This window comes from Danio rerio, chromosome 22 (assembly GCF_052040795.2).
Source record: "Danio rerio strain M-AB ecotype USA chromosome 22, GRCz13ab, whole genome shotgun sequence".
Classification (NCBI taxonomy): Eukaryota; Metazoa; Chordata; class Actinopteri; order Cypriniformes; family Danionidae; genus Danio; species Danio rerio.
The window spans coordinates 16,632,596-16,652,500 of NC_141042.1; the positions used below are offsets into that span (position 1 = coordinate 16,632,596).

At 36.5% G+C, this 19,905-nt stretch overlaps 2 protein-coding genes across 6 annotated transcripts in view; one reads left to right on the forward strand and one right to left on the reverse strand.

The window, feature by feature from the left end:
* Nucleotides 1-2,132, forward strand: part of dph5 (diphthamide biosynthesis 5) — a 14,790-nt gene extending 12,658 nt beyond the window's left edge. The window contains 1 exon segment of the mRNA NM_001007386.3: nucleotides 1,455-2,132. Within this exon segment, the coding sequence (NP_001007387.3) occupies nucleotides 1,455-1,687 (233 nt within the window). The 3' untranslated portion in view covers nucleotides 1,688-2,132.
* The window catches only part of slc30a7 (solute carrier family 30 member 7), a 40,517-nt gene continuing 21,791 nt past the window's right edge, over nucleotides 1,180-19,905 (reverse strand). For all 5 annotated transcript variants that reach the window (NM_001444072.1, NM_001444070.1, NM_001444073.1 and 2 more), the window contains 4 exon segments: nucleotides 1,180-4,461; nucleotides 4,549-4,698; nucleotides 6,929-7,019; nucleotides 18,183-18,318. In NM_001444072.1, coding sequence (NP_001431001.1) covers nucleotides 4,414-4,461; nucleotides 4,549-4,698; nucleotides 6,929-7,019; nucleotides 18,183-18,318 — 425 coding nt within the window. In that variant the 3' untranslated portion in view covers nucleotides 1,180-4,413.

Sequence of the window (19,905 nt, forward strand, 5' to 3'; positions counted from 1 at the left end):
TGCTTCATTCACGAGTCAAATTTGCTTCATTCGCGGGTCAAATTTGCTTCTTTTGCGCGTCAAATTTGCTTCATTTGCACATCAAATTTACTTCATTCGCACGTCAAATTTACATCATTCATAAGTAAAATTAGCTACATTCACGAGTCAAATGTACTTCATTCACAGGTCAAATTTGCTTCATTCGCGGGTCAAATTTGCTTCTTTCGCGCGTCAAATTTGCTTCATTTGCGCATCAAATTTACTTCATTCATAAGTAAAATTAGCTACATTCACGAGTCAAATTTGCTTCATTCACGAGACAAACTTGCTTCATTCATGAGTCAAATTTGCTTCATTCACGAGACAAACTTGCTTCTTTCGCGAGTCAAATTTGCTTCATTAGCGCGTCAAATTTGCCACATTCGCGTGTCAAATTTGCTTCATTCGCACGTCTAATTTGCTTCATTCGCGAGTCAAATTTGCTTCATTCGCGCGTCAAATTTGCCACATTCGCGCGTCAAATTTGTTTTATTGGAGTCAAATTTGCTTCATTCGTGTGTCAAATTTGCTACATTCGCGAGTCAAATTAGCTACATTTGCAAATCAAATTTGCTTAATTCGAGAGTCAAATTTACTATATTTGCACGTCAAATTTGCTTCACTGTGCATTTAATAATTCACACACACACACACACACATACTCTATCCCCTATCTTATACCCCCGGTGCAATATGGCGGCAGACTCGACAAGTTTTTTTTTTTTTTAGGCGTAATGCAGCCATCATTTCCACATACAGCACCATGTTGTTGAAAAAGATTTGGAGCATTGCATTGTTGGAGCATGAAATAGACCTTGCCCTTGACCAACTAAAAGCTGGTGTAAAGTCAATGGCGTTTTTTTTTCTTTTGCTGTCACTTTAATGCACATATTATTGCTATACAAGCGATAGCCAGTCCAAAATACACATGCACATTGCTGATTACACACACAGGGATGCGCAGCAGCACACAAACATATTAAAATATAAAATTTTGAAATGATTAAAATGTAAAAGAATATTATTGTATACATAAATAAATAAATAAATAAAAACTTTACCTCCTCCTGAACCTCCTTCACCTTAGGGAGCTTTAGTGGAATCCGGCTCATTACAGTGCTTATAAAGTCTGTCTGAAAATAGAGAACCCACCATGTGTGCAACCACAACTCTTTTTTTTAATGGGAATGGGAGATGAGACTGGTTAATTGAATGCACTTTACTGCCAAAACTAAACCATAACTCATTTAGAAATTATCGACAATGCGCTGGGCACGCTAACTGTTTTTCCTCCCTTTAAATTTGCGAAAGTGGATTCGGACATGCCATAAATGCAACTGCGCTTACATTGTCCAAATAGAGCCTTCTGAAATCAAATCTGAGCACTCACACTTCATATAAGAGGTCTTATTCTGTTCTTTTCTTTAACGCAGCAATGACAGAAGACACTGTGTGTGTTGGTCTGGCTCGCGTCGGAGCTGAGGATCAGACCATCCGTTCTGGAACATTGCGTGAGTTGGCATCTTGTGACCTGGGAGGACCATTGCACTCGCTGATCATTAGTGGACATCTTCACCCTCTGGAGGTCGATATGCTGAAACTCTTCAGCAGTCCTGAGGGATTGAAGAGCTTGAAGATGACCGATAGTTCCACATACGTTTCCTGATGTCCAAGAAACTAGTGGTCCTCAAGGGAAAGCACACAGAATCCGGTCCATGCGAGAGTTGCCGAACTGTCAGGAGAAGGTACAAATGATATAATTGTTCTTCCAGATTAAATCTGAACACTTGATTAGGTGATTCGGGAGTGGGATGCTTACTTTGATGTGTGGCAGTCATGTACATTGACTTAAAGAAATGATGGTTATTATAATGGAGGAAATGGAAAAGGTTATTGTGGGGCAGCTCATCTGGGTTGCATTAGTGCCTCTGATGCTTTTCAAAATGGGCATAATGTTTCTGTAGCAAGAGGCTCTCATAATGGACGTTTCTCAGTAAGAATGTATACAAGATGGACACCGAGATACTTTCAAGCATGTTACCCACCCATGTCATAATGGATGAGGATCGATTTTTGTACAATAAAGATGCTCATTTTGTGGCCACTGTTAACATCAACGTCTTACATGTGGTTTGACTGTTTTGATCTACATCTGTGAGCTCTCTTTTCATTTCTGGCCACATGAGTTGCATAGAAAGTGAACCGCTATTGTGAGTGACTAGTTTGAATCACTGGTTTATTTATGCAAAGATCAGGTTGAGTTCAAGTGTTGCATTTAGGAATTGGAGATTCATTTTTAGTCATCAAAGACCAAGATTTTGACATCTATTGTAACACCTTTATCTAAGAAAGTTTTTTCCTTCCCAGATATACTTTATCTTTTATATATGCCCAGGAAAATATTCAGTTTCAAATAAATTCTTGTTTTTTTCTTAAAAAGAATTGAAATTTCAGTGTATTCTTATAACGAAATAGTTAAAACCATTATCAACATAGAACTGTAGAAATAAACAAAAATTATAAAATAAAATAAAAACAGCTTTAAGAATTTGTTTAACACTTGGTAGACATTTCTGGCAGACCCTACACACACAAAAAAACAAAACCTTCATTTTAAAACCTTAAGGTGCATAATTTGACCAATCCTTAGCAAATGAACATACATGTCCTTAAATCCATTTAAAAGCAAGATTACTTCAGCTCAACTAAAGGTGTTTCTCCTGACAAAAATCACTGAAGGAAAAAGCAGCTTCATTTTGGAAAAGGTCTGTGTGTCCAGACAGGACTGAGCTATCTTGATGAACTGTTTCCACCCATTACTTAAAAGGAAATAAACAGTAATAGACGCCGACATTTTACTGCAAATATGTTGGGCTAAAGCTTGCACCTTGTGCATAAAAACAAAATGAAATCATGAAGTTGTTTCACAAAGTGATTCATCATCAGATTTATGGCTAAAAAAAATACAAGGCTCAATCCCAATTCTACCTCAAAACCCTCATTTTCACATGAAGGGGTGTCCCAGTTCTTTTTAGCTTGAAGGCGGAGGGCTAGATAGCCCTCGAAACTAGATTTTTCAGGACCACACTCGAAACCAAGGGGTATAAAAAATACCAAGAATAAACCATGTACAAAACACAATGGCTGCACACGGAAGTCAGGAGATGCACAAATTTGTATTTTTTGTCATTATTATGAATTTTTACACCAAACAGCACATTTTAATATATAACTGTTTGTGTTTTACCGTCACACTAAAAAAAAAAAAGCTACATTTTGCTGTCTATAATCCCTAATATTGACTCCTGTGTTTTGACAACATACTTTCATCTCAGACACTGGAATGCTGTCAGAATAGTCTAGTGGCTGGGAATTAATTGTTGTTTTCGTGTGTTTACATAGATAAATATGGCCACGGTACAGTTATGAACTTATTGCCACATAATATTGTAATGATATCATGATATTGTTGCCTTCGGTTATTTCCTGATAATAAACACCAAAAAATAATACAACTTGAATAACTACAGCAGTAGCGATCGCCAAACTCATATATAGTAAGAGATCGCGATGACGTGTGCAGGTGCTGTCCCATTTCTTAGGGCTAAAATTCAAAGCCCTTGCCCTTTACACTCTGTTTCAAGAGCCAAGGGGAATGGGTAAAGGTAAATAAATAGAATTGGGATTGGGCCTAAGTCTACATGAAAATATCTGAGCAACTTTACATACATTTTAGACGCCGCCTCAAACAAAAAAAGCCAAATTGCAAAGGAATGTTTTAATTGTAGACAGAACTCAAAGATCCAGTTTTCATCGCATTCACGTTGACCATCAAACACTGCCCAGGCGATTGTCCATAATCGTTCTTTTAAAAAGGCACTTAAGAAATGCAGACAAATCTGTTTATATGTTTACAATATGGCAAATTCTGCACCTCTTCACAACCGAAAAACAAAACAAAAAGCAGACGATCATGTACAAAAAGAAGTCAATGAATCACATACGGCTGTTTTTACAAATGTCCACTGATCTCCACACTCGCACCAACAATTAAAACCCCATTCTGATGATGGAAAAGGGCGACAATTAGAAGAAAAGAAACCGTTTGGTGGGATTATAAAAATAAAAATCAACAGGAAACTTCAAGAGACGAGAGGGTGTAAGTTCTTGCTTCCCTCTGAAACCTTTTTTTTGTGGCTGGTCAGTTGTTTTCAGTTTGATGTTTTCTGGCAAGAGTGGAGTCAGACTGCTGGACGGCACCAGCTCCATCTTGATCCAAGATAGAAGTGGAGCGACAGAAACCCAAAGAGGGTTGAGGTGGAGAACTTCCCCACAGCAGCACAGAAGGCCTTTGGTCCCGGGACTCCCAGAGATTAGAAGAGTGGTGGACTCCTACATTGCAGCCACTTCAATCTGAACATACAGCTGTCTGACACCGACCTGCACACAGACACCAAACCATCACATGATGAAGATCAAACGAGTTAAGATCAAGATGTTCCTGCAGTAGTTCCCATCAAGTCCCACCTGTGTGAAGATGTTGTGCGTCTGGCTGAGGATCCACCTAGAGTCTGCGTCAGGCGCCACCAGGAGTTTGAGTGTGCCGATATACACATCTGTGCAAAGGGTCCAGAAATGAGGCTCTTGAAGATTATAGACACCCTGAAGCTGCTGGACCTGCAGGGAAAGCAAACCAGTTAGGAAGCTAGAAGACAGAGGCTCTGATGGACTTTATGGTGTCTAGTTTATCCATTTGTTGTTCATCTAGACCAGTGTTTCCCAACTCTGTTCCCGGAGGCACACCAACAGTACATATTTTGAATGTCTCTTATCTGACCCATTCATTTCAAGGTTTTGCGTCTCTTCTTATGTGATGAGTTGATTCAGGTGTGTTTGAATAGGAAGAGGTTGAAGATGTGTACTGTTGGCGTGCCTTCAGCAACAGGGTTGGGAAACACTAATCTAGAAATGCTTCAGTTTAATCTGAAAATTTCTGAATTCTCTGCCACAGAATGCGTGCAAACAATTAGTTATTTTTGATAATTATTTACTTTCAGTTTGTTTTTTTGTTAGTTTAGTTTTTAACTTTTGTGATTTTTACATTATATTACAGTAAAGTAATAGTTTTAGTCTTAATTTCAGTTTACTAAAATAAGCTTGGTTAGATCTGCACCAAAACAACCAAAAACTATCGTTAACCAACTAAGGTTGCAAGTTAAGTCGTTACAAACAGATCGTTGATTTGGTGTTTGCCAAATCCATTGTTCCAACGCACATTCACAAACTTTTACTCTTGCAACTACACCTCTAGAGCTGTAGTTAGAACAATAGTTCCTGGTAGGGTTGGGCATCTAAGCTATAATGCCGATCCGATACGCATCTCGATACTAAGAATACGATTCGATATATTAGCGATACATTTGTGACATATTGCAATGCAACACGATACGATTCACAATACAATGTGATAATTCAGCACTAACTAATTAGTTCAAGTTCATGAGATTATGTGAAAGAGGATGCTGTGCCATTGAATGAGTTTGATTATTTATTAACCAAGCAAAACCAAGACTTTTTTTACAAACTGGCTTTTCTCTCAGAGCCAGAGTGTCAGTTTACAGTAGAGGGCCATTTTAGAACATATAGCACATATTATTTAAGTATTTTCAAGATAAAAAGAATGTATAAGTGCAATATATATATTAAATTATATATATTTGCACTCTTTAAACAAAGGTTTAGCATTGCACAACAATAATTGTGATTTAACTTTTCAACTATGAAAACAAGTTTTACAAAGATATATTTTGCCACTGAATATTCAAAACTTAAGGTTGTGAACTAGCAGTGTTATGCTGCTTTGAAACATCACTGTCACTGTAAACAACAGGCTAATAAAAATATAACAAACCAGCAATCTTCTTGCTGTGAGGCAGGCCTGTGCAGAGTCTTATTCCTTTCAAACATTCCAACATTTAAACTTGGAATGATATTAAACAAAACATTAAAATTATCTCTCTTAATTTGATTTCGAAGTATTTTTACACTTTAGTTTGAGCGATCTTTATATTGACAATTGTGTTTCCTTTGCAGTGCATTTTGAAAACATTTATGCCATTTTGAACGCAGCAGTGGCTCATGGCGAAAGCTATAGGTGACCTATTATTTAATAGTGTCATTTACATTACATCTCCAAAGCTTGTGAAAACAAATATATAGCACAGGTTAATGCTTTTAATTTCAGTTAATATGGAAAAACAAGTGCGTGTTTTAACTATAAATAAATAGTTTGGTTTGTTAGTCTGTTGGGAAAGATTGACTGTCATTAAATGGTCAACAGATAAAATGACATTAACAAACATGTCAATTATAGCCGTCACAGAGGAATGTAAACAGGTGCACTCACACTAATGGGAGGGCAGTGCGCTCAAATTAAGCCCCTATTGTGGAACAATGACTACACTCAACAAAACACTCTTAATGGGGTGTCAAATTCCAGTTCTTTGATTGTGTCTGCATGGTTAGTTATCTTTCAGGACAAATTTGCTACAACAGACACCCAGCTGAATCTGCGGAGAACATTGCAGGTTAGTAAACGTGACCCCAGTTTGTCACAATGTTCCAATCGAACAGAATTTAAGGAATTTCTGACAGCCAATAAAGTGTCGAGGTCACATTCACTGGTTATCTAGAAATGTTTCATAACCATCTGAAAATATATTTATACAACAGTTCATTGTGGTTCTTAAATCTGACTGGCTGAACGATGTGTGATATTCAGGTGATAACAGAAGTCACTCAGCTTCATCTTGTTCGAGTTTGCCAAATACTGCCGCTGTTCTGCCACAATGTATATTTAAGAGTTAAGTGTGAAACGCCGTCTTTGAAAAACATGGAAGCAACTCACCCTTTGGTAGCATTCAGGAAGGGCATGGTCCAGAGAAGGAGGCGTCCGTTGCATCAAGATCCCTATGGATTCCCTGAGCAGAGGAACCACACTGTGGGAAAAAGGGGAAGTGAGAAATGAGTCGCCGTTCTGTGAGACATGAACTCAATGGGGCGCCAAGTACAAGGCAAACTTTGGCAACAGGAAGGGACGCCACACATAAAGACGTCATTTGGGTCTGATTCGGTTAGAGACTTTACAGCTTCACACATCTTGTTATAAACCGAGAAGCCGGCGAGAGGAAATTCTGCCATAATCAAGACAAACAAGAACTCTATTCATTAGGATCATGTCAGAGCATGCTCGATGTGGTCCAACATAAACTTGCCCATCTTATAGTTGAGGTGGAGGAGCAGAAAGCGGTGCTGACGTCAGTGTAACAGCTGTACAGCACACGATTCGGCAAGAAACCCAGAGCGCACCAGAAAAGGGGTCCAAACCCATTCATTCTGCAGAAGAATCACTTGGCAGAAACGGTTGACTGGTTAGGAAAGGACTAGGACTATTTCTCTCCGAGCCACTCAGCCGTTTCTGCCCCATCAAAGCTAGGTCTTGGCTAGGCTAGCATCTTACAAAGTCATCAGTCCTCCTTCAAGGCCTGACCACTGCTCCATCTGGTAACCATTAGAGGGTTCCTCGGTTTGGACTCTTTTCCCCGGTCCCTAATCTACTCTATCACCCCACGTTCTCCTGAACTCCTCCCTGAAACCCCAGCCTCCGTTCGGGACACGCCAAAGTGAAGCTGATCGTTGTCTCATTAGGACCTCCACAAAACCGAAAGCAAATGGGTCATCAACAAAAACACATTTCACATCATTTGGCTTTGCTGAAAAGTCAAATAAACCTCAATGTATTTCCCCCCCAAAGTGTTTTGCTAACATTTTAAAAACTACCATCACTTTACACACAAGGCTTCGATTTCACAATACTGGAGCTTCCAGACTACCCTACATTCAGACCGCAGATGAGTGATATCAATATTAGCACAACGTTTCAGACCAATCTATAAATTTCCTGACTACTCAGCATTCGTTGTGGTAAAGTAACATTAGATAATGTGTTGTTAAAGTGCTGTGGTTTACCAAAACAATGTTTCCACATGAACAAGATTGTAATCTATACCAAAGCCATATAGGAACAGGAAACCGGAGCCTGACTGGTCTTTTTCCTGACCTTTTAAAATCTATCAGCTTGAGTACACCTGGAAAATAAAATGAATTAAGTCTACTGACAGACTGATGGATGAGATCTATAAAAAGCTGGCTCAGATTATGGTAAACGCAACTGGATGTCCGAAATTCTCACATGCAAGATGGAGAACGACATTTCACCTCAGAGCATGTGCTTTTTTTTTTTCTCTGAAAGCATGACCATGTGTTTCCTTCAACATGTATTATGACAGGGCATCATAAAACTGACCACCCTGCATTCCTCTCAGTAACCGGTGTATTTGGACAATAAAATGAAAACAGGAAGTACTGGATGAGGGTACCTCAGACCTCTGACATCATGCTATTGTTCCACATCTTCCTGTTCAGTGAAACAGAGGCACTTTCTTACTCACCGTTTGCTTGATCGCTAACCTGCTCCCAAAACTCTGTAATGTAGTTACAAGAGTGACTCAGCCAGACAAAACACAATTACGTGCGAGCGTCAAGGTTAAGCTGGCCAGTGACACGGACAAACTGTCAACGCTTGGGTCAGGGCGACAATCAGGATAAAATTATTCCACAAGGACACTTAATGGACTTTTTTTGGAAACCGGGAAAGCAGGAGTCACTCGTAAAAGCAGAAGCATTTTAAACTGCATGAAAATGATTAGATGCACAGAAACATAGAAACATTTACAACACCAGAATCAATGAGGTGACTGGTGAAGTCTGTGACTCTGGAAGAGTGGGAATTAGAGCAGGTACATTTCACTATAGATTTTTGTGCAGTTGGACCTGACAATCTTTTCCATTTCTAGGGCAAGAAGTTACTGGTATTTCACCGCAAAGAGCTTAAGATGCTCTGCTGCTAGGGACTAAATGCACTCAAGTTATGGTTGAAACCACAGGATTGTATAGCTAATAGGCCTTGTACATAAAACTTATGGCTTGGACTTAAGGGCACATTTTTATTGAATGAGATTCTGCAGATGTTTGAACATCTTCTAAACAAGCTCCAGGAAAATAACCACAAATCATTACTAAAACATTTCTACATCTGATCTCAAAGTTGAAGACTTCAAGTAAACAGTACATTTACGTGGACACCAGTAATTGGATTTTTGATTAATTTAATTAGATTAAATCACAATCGAACTAAACAGAAATTGAATTAAGAAATGTGGAGTATGCCGATTTTAGTCGCATTATTGAAGTGCACTACAGACATGTAAACACCTTAATCAAACCATTACTGTCATGTAAGATTTTTACTGCATTTTGCAACAGGATAGTCCATACACACAGAGCTGTTTGACACTATTGTCTGTACCTACAGAGTCAGTTAAGGACAAGTGCATCACAGAGGTTGCAGAGGTTTTTTTCCATACGGCATGCGGTATCAGGGCCAGACAGAATCTGCAGAAGTTTTTAGCTTTTTCTGCTGAGAATTTTGGTAAAAATCTGCAGATTTCTGCGGAATTATTTTTGGAGTATCCAGCGGAGTATCATAACTTAGACCTTAATATATTAAATAAAAAGTAATACATTACTGAATAAAAACGGAATAAATTCAAAACTACACATTTACTTAAGTAAATAAACTGAATTAATGATGGGCTAAAAATCTGCGGAAGTCTGTGGAAAATCTGTAAAAAATCTGCGGAATTCTGCGCGCGCAGATTCCGTGTGGGCCTAGGTATCATTAAAACATGCATGCATAAAACGTTCCTGAATGAAAGTGAAAGTGCCAAAGTCCAGGTAAAGGCAAAAAATTTAAAATAAAACACCTAAAATTACATGAAACTCTAGAGGAAATGTGGATAGCATGGTGACACAATAACGTTAATCGAATTATGTGCTATAACATGTAAAACAGGATCATGAAAGGAACATTCAAAAAGCAACTCATCTAAACCCTATCATATTATTGTCTTATTCAGATTACTGATATCACGGTGTATCCAATGAAAAAACATCTGGGTCAGATTTCACCTCCAATAATGCAAAATTCAATAAATAAAAAAAAAAATAAAAAAAAATATATATATATATATATATATATATATATATATATATATATATATATATAATTTGCAAATATTCAATATTTTTAAATATATAACTATTTATTTGACTAAATACATCTATGGTTTACAATATTTGTGCACATTCTAGTGTTACAATATTGGTGAAAATTAAATGACACTAAATGGCCTAGGACCTCCATACATTACATATATGCTCAATGAATACTAACCAAACAGATCACTCAGATCTTTAGGATCATATAAACTAGAAATTCCTAGAGTTCAGTCAAAGCAGGGTGAATCCGCCTTTATCTGCCTACTACGCCCCTCACTGCTGGAATCAGCTTCCAGAAATGATCAGATGTGCTCCAACATTAGGCACATCCAAGTCCAGACTGAAAACACATCTGTTTAGCTGTGCCTTTACCAAATGAGCACTGTGCTACATCTGACAGATCGCACTATTATGTCTTTCTTTTCTTTTTAAGTCTTTCATAACCTGTTGTAACACATTTTAATCTGTTTTTAATCACTTTTATTATTTGATTTTTTTCTTATACTTGTCTCTTTTATTACTGTTTCTGTAAAGCACTACGAATAGCCACTGTGTGTGAAATGTCCTATATAAATAAACTTGCCTTGCCTTATGTAATATTTTATCAAAAGTGTTTATCCAAATCGAATGAAAACAATAGATGTAATGAAACCAACAAAGGAGCAACAAGCACTATTATAATAGGTTCAAGAAACTAGAGCCAATTTTTTTTTTTAGAGTACAAAATAATCATTCAGTGCTTGCGTAAGCTGAGCTGAACTAAAATCGTCACATGTGACCTGTCCACCTTGAACAATGCTAATTAAACATACAATAAATTAGCATTCTTCACTAAAAAATTTGTGTTAAGTAGCTAAAAGCCAGCACAATGCTAAAGCGCATTATGCGAGCAAAATACAGCAGATCAAAGAAAAACAGGCTAATGTGCAGCTTTTTTGGAGAGCCGTTTAAACACATTTGCACTGAGGCCTGACAAATGAATCCATCCTCAAAGGCCCAGCTTAGTCCACCCAGAACAAATGTTAATTACTGTTAGCGGCCATTCCTCGAAGCTTTAGGCAGCGGCCCAAAGTGATTAGCGGTCTTTTGGAAGACTTTGGTGCTGTAGGTCACAGCAGCAGGACTCCTTCCACTCCCTCAAACTAATCACAGGGTATCGAGGCCCAGAAACCCCCCTAAAGCTACCACACCGCACCCAGAGCTCCTTAGCTAAACACGGGACGGTTCACTCACAGCAGGGGGTGTTTTACGGAGAGTCCCGTGCAAATATGTCATGCCTCAGGTGCGGCGGAGGAAGGACAAGTACATCACCCAAGCCAAAGGTCAAATGCTCCAAAGGCTGGATCAAAAATAAGACACTCTACTGAGAGTATTAATCTCACAATGTGGGGTTCATGGGAACAACACTGTCCAAACAAAGCGGAGTCCATCTTAACGATCAAACGAAGAACCACAGACATTTCAAGCAGCCAATTATGGTCCATCACTCGCTAGACTTGAGCAATAAATGAGCGCGCTGCGCCAGACGTACACAGACATGAAGTTCAACCATAGGAAAGAGTCTTGAGTTGCAGATGAACTCATGCTTCGGGTCCACAGTACCATCTTTCACACTAGTGTATCATGTGTTTAATAAATCTACGCACATTACAGGAATGTTTCCCCAAACACATTAAGCCTAGTTCTGGGTAACGCATTAGTTTTCTTGGACTATGATTGGAATAGCATACTTGAATAACTCTGTTGCTGTAGTTGTATTGTATGCATGCTGAACTCAATGCCCAATTTTTGCCTTAAATTGTAACTATATATGACAAATTGTGCAGCGTGTCATATTATACTTAAATTTCCTAAGTTTAATGCAAAAGAAAATCTGGATTGTCCATAAAATAAAAGTCAATGTGGTATAAAGATGGCCTTCATTATATTATGCCAGATATTTTTTACACTAACTGAAAGCCCCAGTTGGACTGTCGTTAAGTGTCTGTCAGCCGAGTTTTTGCGGATTTTTCTGTACAGTTTGCACCGTTTTGGACCCACTGACATCTCTTCTTTACCAACAGTGACTATGCAGATATACCACAACTCAGAATAACCAATCAACCAAGTCAGACCATCGCTTAATGCAGGGTGTCCGCAGAGTCTTAAAAAGTATTAAAAGTTGATAAATCAACTATTAGAAAATTAAGGCCCTTAAAAGGTATTAAAAAGTCTTAATCACATTTTTTACGAGGTCCTAAATTTTATTCAAGCGTTGTCCAGAATGTTTGACTTCAAAAAGCTTGTTGACTTCGGCGCATAAGCCTAGTAGTTGACATATGGTGCAGTAGCATGTCGGGCACGTCTCTCCAACTTTGCTTCCTGTGTCAATACTGTCCAATCTAATAAAGGCAAAAAGGCCAAAAACAAATCTTTAAAAAATTATAAAAATAAATAAATAAACAAATAAAAAAGCATAAACATTTATTTTCCTCCTAATATTAACAACGGCGTGCTCCGTCCACGTGATTGGTTCAGGCCAGGCGTGTCCGGCAAAGCTCCTCTGTCCGGGTGATGTCAAATAATTTGCAACAAACGCGAGAAGGTGATCTGATGCTCTCCACAGAGCAAAACAGACGGCAAAATGGGAAAATGCAAGTTAACGCACTCCTGGTTGGAGAAAGACGAGTTTAAACAATGGCTGAAACCTGTCGCTGAAAACAACCACGTAATTTATTCTTTCAAGCTGTTTTTTCGGAGTTTATCCGAGTTCTGTTGCAGGGTTGTGCTCCATTCATTTATTTAACAAGTGTTTAATAAACAACTGTTTATTAAGTTAAAGGTTTGATACTGATTAGAATTTAAAGTGGTGATGAGGTCTTAAAATATTCTGAGAAGGATTCCTGCAAATACCCTGTAATGTCGTCAGCTTTTTTTTTTTTGTGGAACTCTGACTGGCTCTTGCTTTTATTTTCATGCCCTGACTCGTTTACTAAACTGAACAGCCAATCAGAGCTTTCTTTCACCAATTTAACAATGGTATGTTTTCTGCTATATTGTTGGCAATAGTTTTTTGCAGTTAATGTTATTACACAGTGCTGCTACATATTTAAAGTCCTTGATTAATACGCCAGAATGAGAGTAAAGTTTCTTGCCATATCAGCCTAGAAAAGTGGTCTCAAACTCAATGTCTCTGCACAGTTTTGCTCCTATCACCTCCAACTCATTGCTGCTTAATAGTCTCTAGTAGTCTCGAACACCTTGATTAGTTGAATCAGCTGTGTTTGATTTAGGGCTGCTCGATTTTGGGAAAAATCATAATCATGATTATTTTGATCATAATTGTAATCACAATTATTCAAAATGATAATGAGTGCAGGTCAAAATTATTAGCGCTCCTGAGATTTTTTTTTTTAAATAAATATTTTTTCAAATGATGTTTAACAGAGCAAGGAATTTTAACAGTATTTCCTCTAATATGTTTTCTACTAGGCTTATTTATTTTATTTCGGCTAGAAAAAAAGCAGGTTTAAATATTTTGAAACCCATTTTAAGGTCAATATTATTAGCCCCCTTAAAGAATATATTTTTTGATTGTCTGCAGAAGAAACTACTATTATTCAATGACTTGCCTAATTACTCTTATTAAGCCTTAGAATTGCACTTTAATCTGAATGCTTACATTTTTTAAAATATCTAAAAAAATATTATTTACTGTCATCATAGCAAAGATAAAAGAAATCAGTAATTATAAATGAGTTATTAAAACTATTATGTTTGAAAATAAGTTTAAAAAAAAACTTCTTTCAATTAAACAGAAATCGGGGAGGAAAAGTGTTGCTAATATTTAGGAGGGCTAATAATTCTGACTTCAACTGTATTTATACAGTTACTTTCAACCCTGCAAAGGAAAGAGAAATAAATACAATACAATAAAAATATGAAACAAACTGTGCTTTAAGCATCTTCACCCTAAGAAAAACACATTAGCTACAAAAATTCTTCAGTCAAGAGCAGTGAGGGATGTTCTCCTTGTTGTTTGATTTATGAGAAAAAAGGCGGCAGCAGGAATATTTTGCAAGGTCAAGTTAATGGTTTCTTTTTCACATGTCTTTTAATTCTCAACTCATATGTTTATTACACAAATGAGGGTTAATATGAATAATCACTAAACACCGCGTTTTGACACCTATTTGACCAATAAAGCGCTCACGTTAAGATGACTTTAGATGTCTGTGCTCCTCTGCTCGTCTCAGTGTGCGAATGAGACAGAATGCTGACCGGCCGCATGCTTCTGACTGTGTGCACTTGCCGCACACACACACATAAGCATGCGGTCATTCACGCTTTTAAGAGCAACAAATGTGTACAGCTGGAAAGGGGGCGGTATATGATGCAATAATCGTTTATCTCGATTAATGCTTTTTCATAATCGTTTGAAGCCAAAATCGAAATCGTATTTTCAATTAAATGCACTGCCCTAGTTTGATTAAAGTTGGAGCAAAACTGTGCGAAGCTCCAGGAATCAAGAGACCTATGGCCTAGAAAACAGCGCCTTCAATTTTATTCATAACAGTCTTAGAAAACGATGTAACAACAGAAGAGTCCAGCTTTCAATAGAAAGGTTATCAAATTTTTAAGTGAGATGCTAATGGTCTAATTTGATTCAATGATTTATGCTAAGCTAAGCTAAAAGTGCTCCCACCAGACCCGGAGATCGGCTGAATGGATTAAAAAATGGCAAAACTAAACCTCCTTAACTTTGTTGTAAAATGTTGTAAAAATGTTGTAAAATAAGCATATTTTTGAACAAGTGAAGTTTTTCTTTAATCGTCGCCATGCTCAAGTTGCATACCGAACATGGTCAAAGCCAAAAATGTGATTGAACTTGTCACAAAGGACCAAAAATAAAAATTGTTTTTCAGTCAAAAATCATGAAGATGTCCATTGCAGTTTACGAATCACTACAACAAAACACATCGTGCCAAATTCAGGCTGATATTATAGGCGTAAGAGTCTCCAAACCCAAACATTTGGACAATAGTGCACACTGCACAGTAGACTAGTATTCAATCTGAACACAGCCAAGAATGTTGCTTAATCTGAGGTCTGGGAAAACCATAACAAGCTTCGTCAAATCAAAATCTGTCAGTGTGAAAACACAACATCTACAGACTGACCACAGGAACGTGAAGTCTTGGGCTTTGCTATTTAACGAGCTCTGTTTTCTGCTTTTAATTATCTGCTTAGGAATTGAATGCCTCTCCATAGAGGTGCGATACCTTTGTGTGTGTGCCATACCAGATCAGCCTCCAGATTGCACCTGAATGAGAGCGAGACGTTGTCACGCAGGTGCAATGTGGCAAAACATCCATAGACTTAGCCTTACTCTCAATTCTCGGGATTTGCCACTCTTGGAAAACTCAAGAAGAGAGGGGGAAAATGTCTAAAGCTGGGATCTCGATGACACAAACCTCCCCTTTTTGAGAAACAAAGAGAAGGAAAAATCCATCTTAAAAGATGCCTTTGTTGCAGTAACATTCACAGATCGCCACCACATTCCAGAGAGGGAGAAGAAAAGCCTCAAACACGGACAAGAGGGAGAGAGAGGGGGGTTGGAGAGACGGGATGAATATGCGGGAAAGGCTCTGCTCAGACTCGTGCATTTTCCAAAAAGGGGCCGCGTTCTCCAGTCCAACTGAAGCACAGTAACCACAGGCCATCTGCAATTTAAACATGCTGCAAACACAGATGCTCGAGCTCAGATTTACACACTTACTTGCATCGCACTTTTAAAATGAAGCATGTTCATCAGCAAACGACTATCTAATGCCTTTTTTATTTTGGGATATGTTAAATAATTTTATGGAAACTGAAAAATAATTGGAGCTTTTGCATTTTTATTAGCAGCTACAATAGCAGTGTTTATAATTGAATACTAGCTGCTACAGCTGCTACAACCACTACTATTATTGTTATTATTATTATTACTACTTTTACTATTATTACAACAACTACAACAACAATTTCTATGCACTACAAACTATCCACAATTAAGAAGAAAAAAGTAATTGAAACAAACAAAATATATATTGATATAATAAATAGTAATATAAAAAAATATATATTTGTGAAATTCACAACAAATAATCAAAATCATTCTTAGTATTTATAATTTGTAAGAAAAAAATAATAAATTGTATTTAACTGTTTGTAGTTTTAGTACAAATGTACTAATTTAATTCCCTTAAAATAATAATAAAACAAAAAATTGATAACAGACTTTTTCAGGCAATTTTTTCTGAATAATAATAATTATTTTAAATTTGAAAAAAAATTTGCAAAACAAATGCTAATAATAATAAAATAAAGCAAAGAATACATTTCTGCTTATTTCAACAATAATATATAAAAAAAATCCTATAATTTTTTGGTAGAATGTTTATAATTATTATTAATTTACATTTTTTTTAAATAAATATTACATTTAAAACTGTATAAAAAAAATTCTCAGCATAGTATTATAATAAATGTTTCTTAAACACCAAATCCATATATTAGAATGATTTCTAAAGGATGATCATGTGACACTAGAATAACAATGGCATTAAAATTCAACACTGCATCATTGCGTCAATTTAAATCCAAACAATAACTTAAAATATTAAAACCCTTTCACAATATTACAATATTTACTGCACTTTTGATTCCTACGCTGTAAAAAAAAAAATTGTCCGGCCTAAACTGTGTTAGTTAAATCAAATGAACTCAACATCAGTCAAACTGACTAATAATATTAAGTTAATCTTTGTATAACTAAAAATATTTAGAGTGCTTTCACACCTAAACTTTTATTTCGGAACCTGGTGCACCCGATTCATTTGGCATATGTGAATTAAGCAATCGCACTCAGATCCGCGTCAAAACAATCGGCTCGCCTGAATGAGGTGTTCTTGGCTCGGTTGAAACGAACTCTGGAGCGGATCGATTGTAATGAGAAAGCAATACGATCCAACGAACTAACAAACCAGGCTATATCACAGTGTATAACAGATATTTGTAGGTATATATGGCTATATGAATGGGAATTATGTGTAGGGCAGGATAACATTCTTACCGGTAAATGTGCATTTCATGTCAAATACGAAAGTGAAAGCATGCTGAACTATTAACGAGAGCTGTTTATCCCTTAGGAAAATTGACAGACCAGCAATCTTGGTCTATATTGCATAATTCTAGCCAATAGCTACGTATGAGAAAGAATTACCTCTGATTTATATCTGGTGATGATGTTTGTGGGTGTCACCATTCAAAATTAAAGCGCATCTTTTCGCCTATGTCTTATTGCTGATCGTCACAAATTAAATAAGGACGCATGACAGCTGAGCAGGACTCTGAAAAATAAACTGTGGAATAAACTGACCAATGTGAGAAGCGTATAGTTGCATGTGACTTGTTTTAGCTATTTTGGTCCATTTAGAAACTTTGCTGAGTGAAAAACAGCACCAAGAGCAAATTGCAACATTGTAACATCTTTAATCCGTTTTAGAACTAACAATGGATCCACAGGTGTGAAAGCACCCTTAGTTAAAACCTGATTAACTGATTTAAATTAAAGTAACAAAAACATTTTGTCATATTTTATTTTACAGTGCAAGCAAAAAAAAGCTTATTTGAAAAATGTAAACAGCAAACAAAGACATAAGAATGCCAAACAAGCATGCGTGTTCCCCTCTAAACTGAAGTCGTTTTAAAAAACGCCACATGAGAGCTTGAGCTCTGGCTCTGCCACATGTTGAGAAATCGCTCTGGTCTCCACCCTCAGCTGTATCCTGTAATTCACCCGGCTGCAGTGCCAGTGGCTCAGGGCTCGGGGTGAAGGCTGCTGTGAAGTGGCTTTTGTCTGATGTGTGGAAGGTGCTGTTGAGGTTTTCTGGGTGGAGGATTGAGCCGAGAGAGATGGAGGTCAGGGCTTATAATAGCACTGGTGGCGTGGTACTCACCTCACTCCTATGAGCAGAGCGATGAGCATGGAGCAGATGGGGTCTGCGATCATCAGGTCGTACTTCTGCATGAGGATGGCGGATATGATGACACCAACACTGCCCAGTGTGTCTGCCACGATGTGGAGGAAAACTCCTGCAGTGGACAGAAGCAGCTTTTACAATTATTGAGCTTCGGAACGTCAAAAAAAAAAAAAAATAATAATAATAAAAATAAAAATTAATTTAACATTTAAAATATTAACATAATACATAAATATTTTTCCTAGTGTGTGCATGTGATTTTCTCTTAGCTTTAAAGATTTTTTTAAATATCTAAAGAAAATGGTAAATTATACCAACTAAAACTTGAAATCTATAACATTTAAATATTAAAATTGTAGTGAGTGTGATTTTAGCTTTTAAACATTTTAATATCCAAAACTTAAAATTGTATCTAACTTTACAAGAATGTATTATTATCATTTTGTTTTAAGAATATTTTCTCAAATTAATATTAAAATAACTAAAACTACTATTAAACAGCCAAACATTAGAAATGCGTCAGATTTGATAAACTAAACGCATTCTTGCTGAATGCTACTACATACAATTATTTAAAATATATCTTAAATTGCATAAAATGTATTACTTAATATGAGAATTGTCAAATGAACAAAAAAATTTAACTATTAATGTCATTTTTTAAAATGACAAATAATTCAATTTATTTATTTACTGCCACATCAGCAAATAATGGTTATTTCATGGCAAAATGGATATACATAAAAATACTACAATAAAAACAAATTCGTTTTCCAATAAAAAGTTACACAGACAAATATAGAAATAGAGATAAATTATTAAAATTCATAAAAAACATACTCAAAGATCCTTCCTGGTGGTACAATTTTTAAAAATGTCCATCAAAGAACTCTCCTTCTAAAAATGTTATCTAATGATATTCAAACTTCCACATTCCAACAAATGTTTATGGTAAGATGTAAGATACCATTATGTTTAATGGTAAGAGCATCTTGGCAGTAATGGGTGGTGCTTCATTATTCAGTAATTACGAAATGAGTCAACCTAGAATGTTCAATTCGACATCTACTATAGTTTGTTCATGCCTGTTCTCAAAATTAGAATTTACAAATAATGAAAATCACCAACACTGATATAACTACATCATTTAAATGTTTTTTTCTAATATTATCATAGGAAACTCTTTGTTTTGATGGTGCATTTGAGTATTAGTAGACTGTCTGCTTAATATATCCTGATACTGCTGCTAAACAGACATTCAACTGACTATAAGAAACTTTGTAAGTGCATGTCAACTTACACTAACCCCTGACACAACCTAACAGTCTACTTATAATCTAAAGAGAGTTAGTTGGCATGTAGATACAGTGTAGCTTAATTCAACAAAAGGACCATCAAAATAAAGTGTGACTATCATATATAAAGGTAACTTGAGCAATATTTAACAAAAATAATAATAATAATAAACAATTTCCAAAAAAGTGACTTATTGAACATTTGTGTGCACTTAAAGGGATAGTTCACCCAAAAATGAAAAAAAAAAAACCTCTGCATTTTTTTATTTTTCATCATGTGATGTTAAACCTTTATGACTTTATTTCTTCTGTTGAACACAAAACAAGATATTTTACAACTATTAAAGTTTGAAAAAATATATACTATGGAAGTCAATCTATCAACATCTTTCAAAATATCATCT